General features: G+C 29.3%; 2 protein-coding genes across 4 annotated transcripts; both read left to right on the top strand.

The window, feature by feature from the left end:
• The first annotated feature begins 9042 nt into the window (after nucleotides 1-9042).
• LOC107922596 (oleosin G) lies at nucleotides 9043-9682 on the top strand. Its single transcript, XM_016852700.2, has one exon. The coding sequence runs from the start codon at nucleotides 9043-9045 to the stop codon at nucleotides 9517-9519; it is 477 nt and encodes a 158-aa protein (XP_016708189.2). The 3' UTR covers nucleotides 9520-9682.
• Nucleotides 9683-10046: 364 nt separating this feature from the next.
• Nucleotides 10047-11287, top strand: LOC107922597 (uncharacterized). Of its 3 annotated transcripts, none has more exons than XM_016852701.2 (3): nucleotides 10047-10289; nucleotides 10628-10833; nucleotides 10949-11287. In XM_016852701.2, the coding sequence occupies exons 1-3, from the start codon at nucleotides 10207-10209 to the stop codon at nucleotides 10993-10995; spliced, it is 336 nt and encodes a 111-aa protein (XP_016708190.1). In that variant the 5' UTR covers nucleotides 10047-10206; the 3' UTR covers nucleotides 10996-11287. The 3 variants fall into 3 exon arrangements, with proteins under 3 accessions (XP_016708190.1, XP_040942472.1, XP_040942471.1); XM_041086538.1 differs by having other exon boundaries at nucleotides 10147-10289; nucleotides 10628-10742; XM_041086537.1 differs by having other exon boundaries at nucleotides 10147-10289; nucleotides 10628-10742; nucleotides 10894-11287.
• The last annotated feature ends 6603 nt before the right edge of the window (nucleotides 11288-17890 follow it).

Below are 17890 nucleotides of genomic sequence, written 5' to 3'. Positions count from 1 at the left end.
AATCATGATTTTAAAGATATTTTTAATGTGTTTTTTACTCTATACTCTTTATATCATTTATTAATATACTCTTTGTATCCTTTTACCATGTACCTAAATATATTAGATTCGCTTGACTTGACCAATGGCATTTGTAAAGGACACTACCCTTTTTTTTTGTTTATAGTATTAAGGACATTATTTTTAACATTTCAAGAAACTCATTCGCACTTAGAGCTGGGCATGGGCCGGGTCGTGTTGGGCCGGGCTCAATTAAAATTTAGGCATGTTTGCTAGGTATGGGCCTGATTCGACCGAAAATGGGCTTAAAATTTTGCCTAAGCTCGACCCAGATAAAAATGCTAAAATTTGAACCCGACCCGGCCTGTCCATATTAATTTTTATATTATTTTTATATAATTTTAAAATATATATAATACATCAAAAATATTAAAAACATCAAAATAAATATTTCCCAAAAAATTGAAAATAAAAATTTAAAAATATGTATACTTAAATAACACTAATATAGATGCTACTTAACAAGCAAATGCCTCTAAAATAATAACAAAATTAACAAATATCTTTAAAATAATAACAAAATTAACAATAAAATAAGTTTTATACAATATCCAAACAATAACAACAAAATAGTAGCAACATAATTGTAGAATGGTTGCAAAATAGGGAGAAAACAACAAGAAAATAATATTAAAAAACAAAAAAAAAAACATATATTTTTTGCCTTTAGTGAATTTGGTCGGGCCCGGGCCAAAAATGCCTTACCAAAGGCTCGGCCCATTTTTTGAATGGGCCTTATTTTTTTGTCCAAGCCCTTTTTTCGGGCCTATATTTTTGCCAAACCCTCTCACATTTCGGACGGGGATTCGGGCCGGGCTAGGTGGCCCAATCGATGAACAGGTCTACTCGCACTTAATATCTTTACTTTGTTAGAGATTTAATATAGATAACATTTTCTTATTAAATAATTGGAAGAATGTAAATTTGAGTATATTTAAGACTAATTTATTATTAAAGTTGAAATGTACTTTTAAAAAGTACTGCGAAAAAAATTTTAAAAAAATAATTTTGAAAATTTTGATAGTGTATGTCAACTTTAGACATGATATTGTAATATAGAAGATTTAATGGGTGAATAAAAAGTAAACGCATTGAAAAGCACTTTTGTCTTTTTGGCTTGGGTTAAAATTCTAATTTATCATTGATGTTGAAAAATACTTTTCAACCCAAAACTTGATTTCAAATAAAAAATTTAGATAAACAAACATCTTTTCAAACCAAACTTGATTTTAAACTCGAGTTTAAGCCAAGCCTAAAAGTTAAAATTTTTAGCTTTAGCTTTTAGAAAAGTGCTTTTTTAATAAAATTATATTTTTATTCCGTCATTAAATCTTTTGCTTTATAATATCATGTCTAAAATAGACATTTTATCTTTCCAAAAGTACTTATTGACATAATGATAAACCCAAATAAATTTTTGAAAAGTACTTTTTCACAATACTTTTCAACCTCAATGGCAAACTGACTCTTAAAAGCATTTTTCTTTTGATTTAAAAATCAAGAAGAGTTATAAGTAGATGTATGCATTTTATCTATATGTGTGTATATATATATTTATTTGTTTTTCTTTTCCAAAATTTCGATTGAAAAGAAAGTAGGGAAATATCAACTTTTTAAAATTATTTGAGGAAATGGTTCAATTTAGCTAGCAGAGCCATTATTAAAGTGTGCATAAAAGTTAAAAACATAAGCATAAGTTGTCATCTTCTCCATTTTGAAATCTCACTATCGAACTCCATTGTTGTTAAACCTCCGACCTTTGGCCTTGTTTATAAACTTGCATAGAAGTTCATTTTCACTCGTTTTTCATAAATTTTATATTTTTGAAATCGTTGTAACTTAATCTATCTAGTTTAGGGGCTACTTTGTGAAATTTTCAAAATTTTGAAAACTTTCCATTGATGTTCTTGAAGCTTTTTAGATGTTAATGCTTTGGTTTGAAGCTTGATGATGAGTTTGGACTAATTTGTAAAGTGGTTTTGCTTAGTTTTGAGTTTAGGGACTAAATTGTTAAATTGTTGAAAATGGCATGAATTTCTTGTAAAATTCATGACTTGAGAGTTGTTTTAGGATGATAATGAATTTGACATAATAGTTTTGGGCTTAATTATGAAAAATAAACTTGTTTCGATTTTAGGGATTAAATTATATAAAATATAAAAGTTTAGGGAAATTGTAAAAAATATCAATAAAGAAGTCATATGCATTAAATAAGTTATTATAAAGTATTTGGGCTGATAATTGAAATAAATTATTGTTTAGATCAAGAGCCTGTAGATAATTGTGAAAAAGAGAAAATTGTTTATTAGTCTCTGATATTGCAATTTTTGTTGTTTAGCCCTGATAAGTTCATACGATTTAATTTAGTATAATATATAATACTATATCGACTTGTGATTTATGATTTGTTGAATATGTGTATATATAATTAAGTTGTATCAAATTGATTCAATGTGAGAAATGTAATTGAACTGTAAAGTATTACGTGATTTTATGTATCGAGCCCAAATGAACATAAGATAGGATACAATTTGCATGCCAATAGGTTATTTTGCACGCCGTACGGGATTGCCTTATGATGATGATGATTCTTGACTTGTTATTATTCACTAAATATACCAGAGTCCAGCATTTGTTACAGATTGTCGAGTTATATTTATAAAGATTTTGACGTGTTTTTAGGGGCGGATGTAAAGGCTACGGGATTGGCACTTGGTACCCAGGCGTGTTCTTGGTTAGATTGGCTCGGTTGAGCATTCTAACGTGTCTTGAGTGGATAATCGCGTATTCGTATCTGTTTATATCGTTTATTGGGCAGATTTTCAATGGTTAAATGACATGGTGATGATATGTAATTGTTATTTGATTATGATGCCTTGTTGATGACTTGTATAGGTTTTCATGATTTCTGATATTATATCGTGACTTGATAATGTTTGATATCATACAAATGAGAAGATTAAATGACTTGTGTATATGAACCTCACCTATTGAATGTTTGTGGTTGATAAAGTTAATATTAGTTAAAGAGTTTGTTAATTATTAAGCTATGTTTTCAAGGTAAGTTATATAATTTCAACCTATGAACTTACTAAGCTCCTTGAAGCTTACTCGTTTTGTTTTTCTTGTTTTCTTGTAGATATCACTTTGAAGAACCATGCAATCAAATCAATTTAAAGATCACACTATCCAACTATCTTTCGGTAGACTTTGAAAACATTTATTTTGAGGTATGTGGCATGTAATAAGAGTGAAGTTATGAATATAAATGTTTGATGTATTTAAAGTATATTTGAGATTTCCTAGCCATGTGAATTTGTTAATATAATGATGTGGTTGGTTATGGTTGATGTGGTATGTGATGATAAAATAGTTGAAAGGCTTTTGAAAATTTAATTGCATGGTTGATGGAATATTGAATGCATATATGTATAGTTGGTCTTTGGTTACTTGTTTAATGGTTAATAGATAGGACATCGTATTTTGATTGTTGATTTGGGATGTTTTAGTTGATTAAGTGAATTGGTAAAGCTGTTGTTGAATACATGCCTATATATATACTTTGCTATATGGTTTGTTGGATGTTAATGAATTGGTGACATTTAACATTTTGTATAACATTAATAGGCAAGCTTGAATTGGTTAGAAAATAACATTGGATGTTAGTTTGGATTATTGTTTGTGATGTTGCCCTATGGCATATTGGTTAGAACTAGACAAATGGCATGTTTTGGTATGTTTTTGGTGTGATTTGAATAGGTTGAATGATTGGTAAATGGTGCTCTTGTACCTTAAGTAAGCATGAAATGTTTGACTTGTTATTGAAGGTACATGTCAGGTCACATCAGTTGAAACACGGCTATTTACCATACACGAGGTCTTGGAATGGCCGTGTGGTTTGTGTAATTTAGTTTTTTATTTTGCACACACTACCATAATTAGTTGCACGGTCGGAAGACACAATCGTGTGTCTCCTTCCACACGGTTTTAATTCTCACACACAATTAAACAACACGACCATGTTCCATAGCACACACGGCCTAAACTTGTCACACGGCCTGGCCACACAGTTGTGTAACCTCTGTTTTCTATTTTAACCTTACTTTTCTATTTTGTTTCGAATTAGTCCTGCTTATTTCTAAATTGATTTTAGAGTTTCAGAACCTCGATTTAAGCCCCGTTTTTGTATGAAAAGCATGATTATTGACTGATCATATATTGATGATTGATTAAAGATAAATTTTGAATTGAAATAGCATGTGTGTGTCTTGTTAATTGTCATAGCATCTCGTAACCCTAATCCGGTGATGGTGGCGGATGAGGGGTGTTACATTTAATGGCTGTGTTGTTCAACCTTGTGTGAGAACTAAAACTATGTGGAAGGAGACACGCGAACTAAACTTGTCAGACGGCTTGGCCACATGACTGTGTGACCCCCTGTTTTCTATTTTTACCTTACTTTTCTATTTTGTTTTGAATTAGTCCCTGCTTGTTTTCCGAATTGATTTTAGAGTTTCAGAACCTTGATTTAATCTTGACTGATTATATATTGATGATTGATTAAAGATAAATTTCGAATTGAAATAGCATGTGTATGTCCTGTTAATTATTGTATCATCCCATAACCCTAATCCGGTGATAGTGACGGGAAATGGGTGTTACATTTAGTGGTATGACAGAGACCAAAGGGGTATTTACACCAATATGTTATTCGAATTATTCGAGTTATTTGAATTGTAAAATTCAACTCGACTAGAACTTGAAACTTGAATTACTTGTTTGAGTTGACTCGAAAAACTCGAAAAACTTGATTTGATTAACTCGAAATTCTAATTTGTTTTCAATTTTTCAAATCAAATCAAGTTTTGCTCACCCCTGACTCAAGCTAACTATCTCATTAGCCAAATCGACATTTTTCTCTATTTTTTAAGCACTTCAACTATTTAATCCAACTATGAAAAAAAATCTAATTGTTTGATTTCAAGGTAAACTATACAAATGCTCATCTAATTATGTCTACATTCCTGTTTTGATCACTCAACTTTAAAAAATTTCAATTGAAGAACTAATGTTTGAATTCGTTCTGTTTTGATACCAACAGTTTACTTGATAACGAAAAACCTTTTTCTAATTGGTGTAATAACATATTTAGTCCTCAATACTTACCAATTCTATCAATTTGATCTTAATTATAAATAATTCAATAAATTTAACCCTTCACATTTACAAATTCTACCAATTTGGTCATCAAACTTTCTAACCAAAGCTTTTAGCTTTTAAAACAAAGGCATTCCACATCTATTGATTGTTTTATTTATAGTTGAATCTATCTAATTTGGTACTTAACCCTATTTGTTTATATTTTTAAGAAGTTAGTTTTATAAATTAACTAAACACCATTTAAAAATAATAGAAAATATAAATTTTAAAAATATAATATAATATAAAATTATATAAATAATTTAATATTTGCAAAAAAAATTCACTCTAAATAGCATAATTTTAGTTTTTAATTAATTTGGTAAATGATTTGACACTAAATCAGATTATTAGTTAGAGTGAATATATCAATTTATAAAATTAAAAAATCATTATCAATATATCAAAACTCAAAAGGAAATTCAATTAATTCTTTCACATTTTTTTCATATAAAAATTAAATGTTCATAATTTTTCTTTATATAATTATTGATTGAACAATTAGATTTTTCAAAGCCATATTTTTTAACTCTGGATTTAATTTTCAATTTCAAGGATCAACTTCAAGGACTATTTCTATGTACCTTGAAGGAAATATCATACTCTTAACAACAAGAGTAAATCTAAAGTATTTTTTAAGGGTTTTCCATTTTCTTTAGCAAAAATTTTATCAATCAAAGGGTTATAAATATTATATTTAGAAGAAGACTAATAAAAAAGAAGAGGAAATAATGGATTTGTTTGTTTCACTGAAAATAATTTCTGGAAAATAATTTACTTTTCTGAAAAAACTAATATATTATAGTGTTTGGATGAATTTGTGTAAAATATTTTTTGTTGTTTGGTAGATTTCTTAAAAATATTTCATAAAAGTTGTTTTCAATAAATCAAACATACATATGAGATTTTCTTATTTTTTTCATTGTTTAGTTGAATTTATTTTTATCTATAATTTTATATTTTACATTGTTTTTGCATATATTAAAAATATTATGTTAAATTCAGGTTCATTACAACGTCATTTTTAATTACATAAACACCAAGTGATTATTTTTTATTTAAAAATGTGACATCAACAAAATTGACAAAAAAATTTAACGATGTCAACAATTGGACTTGATTTTCAAATTTAAAAAATAAATGGACTAAATTCTTGAAAATAAAAGTACAAAAACTAAATTGCAAATCTGTGAAGTGTAGACTTATGACATATTTTAACCTTTATACTACAAAATATTTATTATTAATATATTTATAATTATAATAAATATTTATTATTAAAATATTAATATTGAATATTTTTAATAATATGTGAATAATATTATTTAAAATTATAATTTTTTAAATTTGTTATTAAAATAAAATTTAAATATTAAATAATTTATTAAAATAATAAATTATATTTATTATATTAATAATTTATTATATGACTAAATATAAATAATTAAATATGTATGTTTAATGATATTGAAAAATAGAATATTTTAATCATTTTAAATATTTTAAAAATAAAATTTATTATCAATATATTAATATTAAATTTTATTTAAGTTAATTTTATATAAAAATAAAATTATCTATAGAGGAGTTTCTTTTTTCCGAAAATGACTTATGTTTTTTAAGAGGGTAAGTCATTTTATAGGAAAAAAGGCTTATTTTACATTGACCTGTAAGTCATTTTCCGTTAACTAAGTTGTTTTCTGTGAAACAAACATAGGAAAATGCAGAAAACATTTTCTGTAAAACCTTTTACATGTAAACAAACGGACCCAAAGTTTCAAGTTAAACCCATTAGTATCATTAATTGGCTCAAAAAACGACTCATTAGTTGAGACATTTTTTTCTTTTGGGTTATATAAATTTATATATGTCGAACGCCTCCTGATGAGTAAAATTTCATTACAGAAGTGCACATGTCAAAACAAGTAATAAAGTGATAAGAATATGTTGGGGATAAACACATGTAAGCAATGAACAAGAATGATAACGAATAAATTGAAAAGACCAAACACGCAAGTTTTATATGGAAAAACTCTTTAAAGAGGATAAAAAACCATAGACAAAAGGAGATTTCACTAATAAGAGAAAAGTACAAGATGGAGAGAGTCAAAACATAGTAAACCCAAAACCCTGAAAGAAAAACCCTTGTAAACCAAAACACAAAATTCTCTCTTGGTTGTGTTATTTTATATTCTATAAACCTAAGGTACGAAAGGTCTATTTATAGGCTAAAATTTGTAGCTTTTATGACTAGAATATCACTAAGTTAATAAGAGTTTAAGTGAGAAACCAAAATAGAGTTTAATTGAGAGAAGAAAATCGAGAAACTTGAGGAATACGTCGTCATGTCATAACGTGGCATTCATTTTATCGTGATGAGCAGGTGTCACGTCGTCGGGACGAAGGCTTTCTTCTTATTGTGACGTTTGCTGCTCGTTGAGACGTCAAGCTTTATCTCGTTGGGACGTCACTTACTATTTTGTTTGAAATATGAGGCATACTCTACAAATCTCTACCTTATCTCGTATTTCACTTAACTCCTTTTCCAAGCCCAATCATGGGACTAATTGAATATTCATTGGATACTTACCAAGTCCAAGCAGTGCTTGAACTTTGAAACTAGAAAATTTTTTGTCAACAAGTCGGCCGGATTGTGTTCTGTGCCAACTTTATGAATCTGAACATCTCCTTGAGTGGCCACCTCTCCAACCAAGTGATAACGAATGTCTATGTGCTCTTTCCTTTCGTGGTGCATCTAATCTTTGGTGAGATATATGACACTTTGTGTAACACCCCTTATCCGGTCTGGTTGTCGGACTTGAGTAACAGGATGCTACAACAACTATCGGAACTTATACACATGCAAACTACTACAATTAAAATTTAAAGACGAGTTCATGACTAATTAAACATTCAAGCACAACGATCTTATGTCTACATAATTTTACTCAAGATATACTCTTATTTGATCATCAAATCAAATAAATGTAACAATCCATCTCTATTGGCTAAAGCCCATAACTACCTATAACCCTTTATAAGCTAAGTTAATGCAAGACAATATCACAATCAACATATACACCAATACTAACTCTCCAACTCACTGAAGAGAGTTTATCAATAAACAACCAAGAAAATGGAACACTCAATACAAGAAAATAAACAAGGGTTGGTTACAAAGATCCGCTGAAAGTATTGTAGATTTCCAGCAAAATATCCTCCTTTAATTTAGTTGACGAGTCCTTGAAAAACTCCCATGCTACTATTTGATCAAACAAGCCATAATCAAATGGATCAATCTTAGCCCAACCAAAACCTGTATAGAGGTTAAAATGATGGACCAAGTTAAGAAACAGATTCGTTATGACCGTATATGGAACGAGCACCAACAACATTTCTTTTAAAATTAAATGGCTATTAGATTGGGACGAGCAGCAGCAACAGTTTTTAACTTTTTTGGGTTGAAGTGCAATTTAAAATTAAATGGCTGGGTAAGTTGGGACCAAAATTACTAGGCAATTATTTTAAACGCATCATACACCACTCAATTCTCGGCCCGGTTCGATTTCAATAACCCTATTTTAACCTCACTTGTCAGCTTTTATATTCCTAAAAAATGGGGTACAGAAATAAATTTTTTATTCACCAGTCTATCCCTTCAAGGACTGTAATGGGAAAAAAAACTCTTCAATGATTTGAAGAGATTTGCAATTTCCTGCCAAAAGTCACCCCTCCCCCACTCTCTCAACTCCTCCTCCATCTTGGAGCTCCCATTTCTCAAGCATGGCGGAAAGTGATCCGAGCCAGCAGCGGCCCGCAAGGCCTACCTGCATCGCCCCTGCCTTCACTTCCCTACAAAAAATCCTATCTCATGCACCCAACACCACCCCTCTTCTCGCTTTCTTATTCATCTTTTTCGTTTCGGCCTTAACTCTCCTAATCCTCACTGCTCTCGCCCTCTCTGTCACCGTTCTCGGGTTCATATTTTTTACGCCATTGGTTCTTTTTACTAGCCCCATTTGGCTCCCCGGATGCACCTTGCTCTTTCTCACCGCTGCCGGCTTCTTGTTGGCGTGCGGCTTCGGAGGCGCCGTCGCGGCTGGCTCCACTTGGATGTTCCGCTACTTTTGGGGCATGCACCCACCTGGGTCCAACCGGGTTGGTTCTGCACGAACCCGGATTTATGACACGGCTAGCCATGTCAAGGACTATGTTGGATACTTGCAAAGCAAGGTCAGGGATGTTGCTCCTGGTGCATGAGCAATGGATTTTCCCCTTCTTTTATTACTTATATTTGTGATGATGGTGGTTTTGTGTGTTTGAGTAAAAAAAATGTTGTTGTTTTCAATTGATTATTTTTTTTGTAATGGATCGGATATATTGATTTGTAATATTTAAGATAGAAAGGTATTGCTTGGTTTCATCGAAAAGCTTATAACACTGACTGAATTTTCAAAGTTCAGACTAACCCTTTTAGTGAATAATGTTGAATTTTGATTAAATATGTATTTGATGTAATGCTGTAAGCAATTTACGTTGGCTCTGTTGCAAGATCATTTTAACTGGGCTTGTATGTAACTTGAAACCAGTGTTACATGCTGAAATCTTCATCCATATGCTGAATTGGTTGGCTTATTGGGATCAAAGACAACAGAGTAATTAAGAATGTGTTGGAAAGTCCTAGAGACCAGACAAGGCTTTAATTGAGTGGTTGCACAGTTGTTTGGACTTGATTTGGATGTTGGTCAAGGAAGATAAATGCAGAGTGCCCTTCTATGATTTACTTCAAAGTGGGTTGCAGTTCATAGAAAGCATCCCAGATAATGAAGCATTGTTTATAGTTATCCGGGAAATACATAGGAGGAGATTTGATGGCTATGCATATATGCCAAGACCTTCATTACCCACTATTGGAACTCATCAGATTTTGTCGCAGACAAACTCCTAATGTTTCACTTGAAGCTGCGGCGAACTTGCAATATTCACCAATTACACATCCATGTTTGCTTGGAGAACTACTACATGGAGAGGTGATGACTATTTAAACTTACAAGTGCTCGTTATAATATTTAAAATATAGTATACTGTTATTAAACTGAAACTGTCTCAAGTTCCCTTTTGTTCTTTTCGGTAGCATCATGAAAGAGAAATAGTACATAAAATTGTTTGGCATGTAATAGCGTGATCCAATGTTGTGTTTTGGGGGCTTTTACTTTGTTTCCTAATCAGAATGAAGGTCAATGATGGCAATGGTGTCTCTTATTTGAAAGAAATGTGCTCTTTAATATCTGGTTAAAGGTCTTATTGGTTTCTTTATATGAGGTTGGCATGCATTAATAGTTTCCTTCCTTCGTGTGGGATGTTGCAGCTTTTATCCAGCTCCAGCGGAGTATTTTAGAATGAGAGAGAGCTTTACGTTGTATAAGGAATGCTATTCACTCTACGACTACTCATTGCTGGAAAGGTCTCCTTGTTTCCCCCAAGTACGTACTCCTGGTGTTGTTTTTATATCTGATATGATTTGTGAGGCAACATTTGACAGAATTGTTGAGCTGCTGGAGTTGAAAATTTCAGGCAATAAATTCTTCCATATATTTATTCAGTTATTTATTTTCTTAATTTTGACTTTTCTAGGTAGGAGCGCTTGTCCTAATTATCCCCAAATTATCATTCTTGATTTTATTAGCAGTTGCCAAAAACTTGTGCATTGGGAGTTGCAGAAAGGGAAGCAAATAGGTGAATGGTGGAAACAAGTGATTGCAAAGGTACACATCGTGCGTATGGTATTATAGAGTTGAATAACTTTCATATATATTTGGTGAAACTAAAGTCAAGTGCGTCCTGCAAACACTGTTTATGCTTTTGTATTTCTTGGTCACTGTTGCAACCAACTTACCATTAACATAGTAACATTGACATGTTGGATCTTCTAAGTGTCCTATAAATATTAACAACCACCTCATCCTTACTGTAAATATAGCACATCATTTTTGTGGTTTTAACACATTCTGGTTTTATTTGAGGGGAATATGCTTGCTTGACGGATTATATGAGATTAGTTAGTAAGAGGGGTTGTTGGATATACCTCTAGAGTGCCATTTTTTTTAATTAGAGAAAGGGAATAGGGATTGTTTAGAGGTCTGGCGCCAATTAAAGACTTGATAACAAGTCATTTTCCACTCAACCCGTAGTAGTTCAATCCACTTCTGGTAGATTTTCTCTTCAGTAGAAAGACGAACTAATGCATGGATGATTTTTATCCTAGTTGTGACAGTTTGTTCCAAAGCTAAACCCTAATTTGGACGAGGTATTTCACTAATCATACCTAAAAAAAATTTCATTCAAATTCCAAGAATTTTGACAATTCCGAGTTATTAGGTGCAGGGACATAAAATACCATTTAAGTTTTGTATGTATAAGAAATTTAACATCATTAATTGGGATTGTTTGAATGGAATATGCTGTTGATTTTTTTATACAAATTTTGGGTAGGGTTCAATGTGTTATTTACTAGAGAATATGCTTGTGCTTCGTAAAATCGGATTGATTTTTTTTCAAGGGAATGATCCACTTACACGAGTAAAACACTAAAGTGATTTTACACTCTGCATATCTCTTTCTATGATTAATATTTTAACGATTCAATTATTAATTTTATAGATATTTGTATTTGTCATGCATGTGAGTATTTAAATTGATCTGATATTTTTTATCATATTGATCTAAAATAGTAATACTATTTATTAAACGGTTGAAAGTTGATTATATAAATCAAGTAATTGGGAATTTTAAACGGGTAAACTACAAAATTAGTCACTCAATTATGTTTTTAGTTCTATTTTGGTCATCTAATTATTAATTTTTTTATTTAGTCACCCAACTTTTTAAAATTATATATTTTAATATTTTTTCATTAGTTGCCATTAATTTAGTGATGTGGGCTTTTCTATTGACCTAATAATAACTTAGTTTTTCAATGTTTATATCTTCTATCAATTAGATTATAAGTTTAAATTTTCAATAAATTTAACCCTTGATATTTACAAAATGTCATTTTAGTTCTAATTTTAAAAAAATTCAATAACTTTAGCATTTAACTTTTATAAAATTTGTCAAATTCAAAAAAAAGGGGAAAATATTTAAAAAAGTTCATTTTTGAATAAAAATTATAAAAGTGATTTAAAAATCTAAAAAGCACATATAAATTATAAACAAAAAATCAAAATATATGTATTAAAAATTAAAAAAATACAAAAAGAAATCAAATGATTAAAAAAATGAACAGGAAAAAGATTAATGAGCATTAGAGAGAGATGAGTTGGACATCTCATTAGACATAGAATTGACAAAATTACCTCTCTTGGTTTAATTTAGCTTATATTTTCAATTCTGGATTTTTTGGGATTTTGGTAATTTGACCAACCTACTTTGATTATCTAAGTTTGCAAGTTATTGATGGTATGTCTAAGTTGGAAAAAAAAACATAAAAAAAACTTATCAAGAATTTTTATTTCATGAAATATTTCATATTACATTGTCTTCTCTATTCGAAGATTAAGGTTTTGTATAATTTTAAAATAAGAATTTTTTTTTCAAAATAATAGTTTTTTAATAGTTTAAAAAAGTACTAATTTTTGGCTTATTGGTAAAACAAACCCTCAACTTTTTTTAAAAATCAGTTAAACTCTTTCGACCTTTTTCACTCGATTGAGCCTTAAACTAACAAAACTCGCTAAATAGACCCTTTCATTGACATTGATCGTCAGTATTCAACATTGATGTGGCATTTGTTAATGGCCACACCATGGCCAGTAAATACTAACAATCAACGTTAGTTAAAGGGCTTATTTGGTCAGTTTTATTAGTTCAAAGGCTTAATTGTGTGTAAAAAGTTTGAAGAAGCTTAATTGATTTTTTTAAAAAGCTAAAGGGCTTATAATACCATTAAGCATTAATGTTTTGGGAGGAATTTAATTAAATAATATGCTATTAATTTAAAATATAAGACTAAGTTGGATTTAAGCCAACTTGTATTTTTACAATATTCATGATGGCGGCATCAATTTATAATGAGCATAATGTGAATGATATTAAATACTCTTCTTATTTAGCAGGTTTGGAGGTACGTTGAGAAATATTTTGAAAAAAAAATATTTTTCCTTTTTTGAATTATTTAGATTACAACTAAATTGAATTTTTTTTTGTATATGTTAAGGGTTAAATTTATTGGATTTTTAGATTTATGATCAAATTGATAGAATGCGTAAACATTATAGGGTTAAAATTATTATTAGGCCAATAAAAAAAGACCTACCTCAACTTTCTGTCACTTATCTAACGACAACTAACGGCAGTGTGATTAAAAATATTTGATTTCGAAAAGTTGAGTGATGAAATCGATTAAATTAATAGTTGGGTACCTGACTATTTTTGTAGTTTGCTTATTTTTAATTTACATCAAATTTAACATACATTATTTATATAAGTACAATATAAAATATGAGGTTAAATTGTTAAAATGTTAATTATAAAAAAGAAAAGAATGTAAAACTAAGTGGATTTTTTTTAATATTACACTTATTAAATTATGTCATATATAATGATTTAATTCTTAAATAAATTTAGAGTTAAAATTGTGAAAAATATGGATGAAATTTAAACATGAATAAACATTAAAAATATATAAAAAACACAACATAAATGTAAAAAATATATATTTGTAAAGTAAAGGTTAATATGCTAAAAAAGTCTTTTAAACTACTACACTTTATTTAAATAAGTCCTTATACTATTTTTATAGTTAAATAGGTCCTATGATTTTTACCCATGAAAGTTTTATATTTTAATATTAAAGTAAAATTATTTTTGAAATTTTAAATTAATTTACATTTAATGCTGACAAGAAAGAAAATAAAATAGTATTTTTAAAATTTCTTGAAAATGCTTATATATAATTAATTACTCTTTTGAAAATTATGATTACTCTTTTAAATTTTATGTTGATATTAAAGTGTATATAATTTTTATTGACTTGAAATCAAAGACTTTTATGGGTAAAATTCTTAAATTAGGGGATTATTTACTACAAAAATAATTTATGGGCCTGTTTAAATAAAGGGTAATAGTCTAAGGGTTATTTTAGTATATTAGCCTAAAATATTTTTTTATACAATGCCTAAATTTACTTATAATCTCTCTTAAACCTTTAAATAAGATGATAAAATAAATTATTAATATATAAACAAATTATTTAAATTTATAAATGAGAAATATAATAAAAAGTCAAACACTAACACCTAATTTTTTCTAAATTGAGTTATTATGATAAATTAAAGACAATATTAATAAATAAATAAATTATTTTTTAAATTGAATCATAATGATAATAAATTATGTAAAATACCAACGTGACATGAAAAGTAGCAGAAACATATCAAAACGAATAAAATTATATGCTCCTCATGATTGAAAAAAAATTAAAAAATACTTTCTGTATTAAAATTCTAAATTAAGATAGCTTTTAAGATTAGTCGCAGATATTTAAGATTTTCTTTTCTTGGTTACTTTCATTAATCATTAAGATTGAGGGTCCAAAATTGATAAATTTATGGAGATAATGGTGGGCACTCATAATTTAGAAATATAATAATATTAGGGAAATTATTTGATAAAATGTTTTAAAATTTTTAAAATTTAAAAGGTTAAGAGTTCACAATTATCTTTTAAGAGTATAGTAAAAGGGTTAGTATTTTGTCCACCGTAAGTGGAGTTTTTTAACTTCATAAGTAGGGTTGAACACATTATACGAGTCTGTTTTAATTTATTTTTTACTTTTTTAATATTTCTCAAGACACATGATAATATTTCACCCCTGCTTGAAATAGTAATAAAATAAATATTTTTTTAAAAAAGAGACACTTTTCAATTTTTCAAGACTATTGTGGAGTAGAAAAAGGTACACTGTTAGTAAATTTGCTTATGAGTCGTGCTACCAGCACGAAAAATAAGAGGGTTTAGACAAAAATACAAAGCTCAAAAAATGGGTTTAGGTAAAATTGAAGGTTCGGTTTTCTATATGGATTAGACATTGGACAAGATTTTTTTAGCCCAAGTTTGACCCAAATATATTATATTATAAAAATAAATATATTAATTATATAGGTTGAATAATTATATATTTATATTTATATTAAATTATTAACCCAATGATAATTAAACTTATTACTCAAAATCTAAAAAAAACATACCCAACTAAATAGCCCAACCCAAAATATAAAACTTTAAAATTATATTTAATACAATAAAACATTTATTATATTTATTTGTGTTTTTAATATAATAAAACATATATTATATTTATAGTAGTGTTTTTAAATATAAATACTTTTTAATGTGTTAGAAAATTTTTATTTTAACTTTTTTTAGTGTATTTAGTGTATTATATATATTTTAAATTTTTTTAAATAAAATCTAATCTAAAGAAATAAAATATAAAAGGACTGGGTCGAATCCAAACATAAAAATTTTAATCTAAATACTTTGCATGAACCCAACCCAACTTATAAACACATCTAACTATTATTCTACCGAAAACTAACCCATAACATTAATGGTTACAAATCTATCATACAGCAACGGCGAACAGCTGGAACATACAACATCATGGGAAGCACGTAACTAATGACTGGGATTGCATTTATTTATTTTTTCTTTTAATTTCTTTTTTTTTCTGATTAATATCTCAGTATCAACCTATAGTGGGCACTGTTGAGTGCCACTTGATCTGTCGTGATTCGGTGTAGAAGATTCAACTAGTTTTCGCACTTTAGGAGCTTAAACAAGAGTATTTTAGTTAATTTTTAATTAGTTAAGTTAATAAAATGTGTAATTTGAGTCTTTTATTTACCTTAGGGGCCGAATGAGGCCTAAAAATGAGCTAATATACTTTGTGAGTGTGTAGGAGACCATTAGAAGACGTATTAACTCGATACTGATCGCTAGGTTGCAACACGGAGCATTGGATATTGCAACATAGGGAGCAGAATAGAAGAATTCTAAGACTGTCTTCATTGTCGCGACACAAAATGAGGATGTTGCGACATACCCCTGAAGGTAAATTGAAGAAGAGTATACTGCCCTTGATGTCACAACACAAAACTTGATGTGTTGTGACATCGTCTTTGTATGGGAAATTAATACGAGCTAGGGGCATTTTGGTCTGCACAATCCAACTTTAAGCTCGGGAACGTCAGCTGACTTAGGGTTAAGGACGACAACCATTCTAAGCTTATAAATAGGCTTAGTCAACACATGTTATGGACACCTTTTTCTATTGTATAATTTTCTTTTTAATTTTAGTCTTTAGTTTTTCCTTTTTTTTAGGTTTTAGATTTTATTGTCGTTATTGTTATTTACTTTTATGAAGAGATCAGGTTCTTAAATTACTATCAAGCTCTGTAAAGATTTTGCGCTTAATCTCAATACAAGTCAGACTTATTCTAAACTCTATTCTTGAAATTGTTCTTTATGTTCATTCTTCCATTCAAGTTTATATTGTTTACTAGATCCAAGAGGAACTAATTCTCCTGTGGGAGATTAGCAAGTGGAGGTATGAATAATTAACTATTTTGTAGGGATTTCTTAACGGATCAGCTGTTTGGAAAGGAAAAATCTAAACCTTAGGCTTGACAACCCTAGGAAGTCATCAATGTGGGAATTAACCCAAATTTGGTATTGCCTATTTGTAAACACCTTAGCCCTGAATCGGTCTGGACTGTGAGGTCGGAAGATAAGTAATTCTTGCTGACTCAATATTTCAGTGGATGTATCGAAAGATCCTGTTGGGGTATTGACTAGTTGATTGAACAAGAAACCCCTAGACGACAGTTGATTATGATTACCAAAGCAAGCTAATCACCCATGCCCATATTTGATTTATATTCGATTATTTGATTTCTTGTTTTTCATTTATTTACTTTTATTTCCTTTCTTATTATTTTTATTATAATTTATCCACCAAACCCATCTTTTAATTCTTCGTACTATAATTCGATTAGAGTATTAATTAAATCTATTTATGTTTAGATTAGAATTAATTTAGTGCTCGCTTCCCTTGGGTATGATCCTCGAAGCACTTACCTACTCTGTTGTAACTATATTACAACCTGATTTGTATACTTGCGGATACCGCTTTTTCACATCTTTTATGTAGGATTTCTACTCTAGACATTGGTACGTTCGAGGGCGGTCAAGTTGTTGGCGCTGTTGCCGAGGAGGCAACGTAACTATATTAATTTTAATTTTTTATATTAATAGAATAATTAGGAAATTTTTAGGTTAGGTTGCTAACATTCCATCATTTCTTTTTAGCTTCAAAATTCGGGAAGTATGATGCAACTGCTAGGGACATTTTTGGATACAGACTGGCTGCAATCTAGTATTACTCGTCCCATTATTTATAGTTTGCACTTTGAGCTAAATCCTTATTTAGTAACGTGGATTGCTAACAACATCACATTTAATGATCCTAAAATAAAGGATCCTATAGTCTTTTAACGACAATTTGAATATATATGCAGTACTGTCGCTTACACTTGAGTACCGCCAGACACTATCAAACTATTACTAATTC

Source organism: Gossypium hirsutum, chromosome D01, assembly GCF_007990345.1.
Source record: "Gossypium hirsutum isolate 1008001.06 chromosome D01, Gossypium_hirsutum_v2.1, whole genome shotgun sequence".
NCBI classification, from domain to species: Eukaryota; Viridiplantae; Streptophyta; class Magnoliopsida; order Malvales; family Malvaceae; genus Gossypium; species Gossypium hirsutum.
The sequence above is the reverse complement of the archived record's forward strand: the minus strand, read 5'-3'. Positions and strand labels throughout refer to the sequence as shown.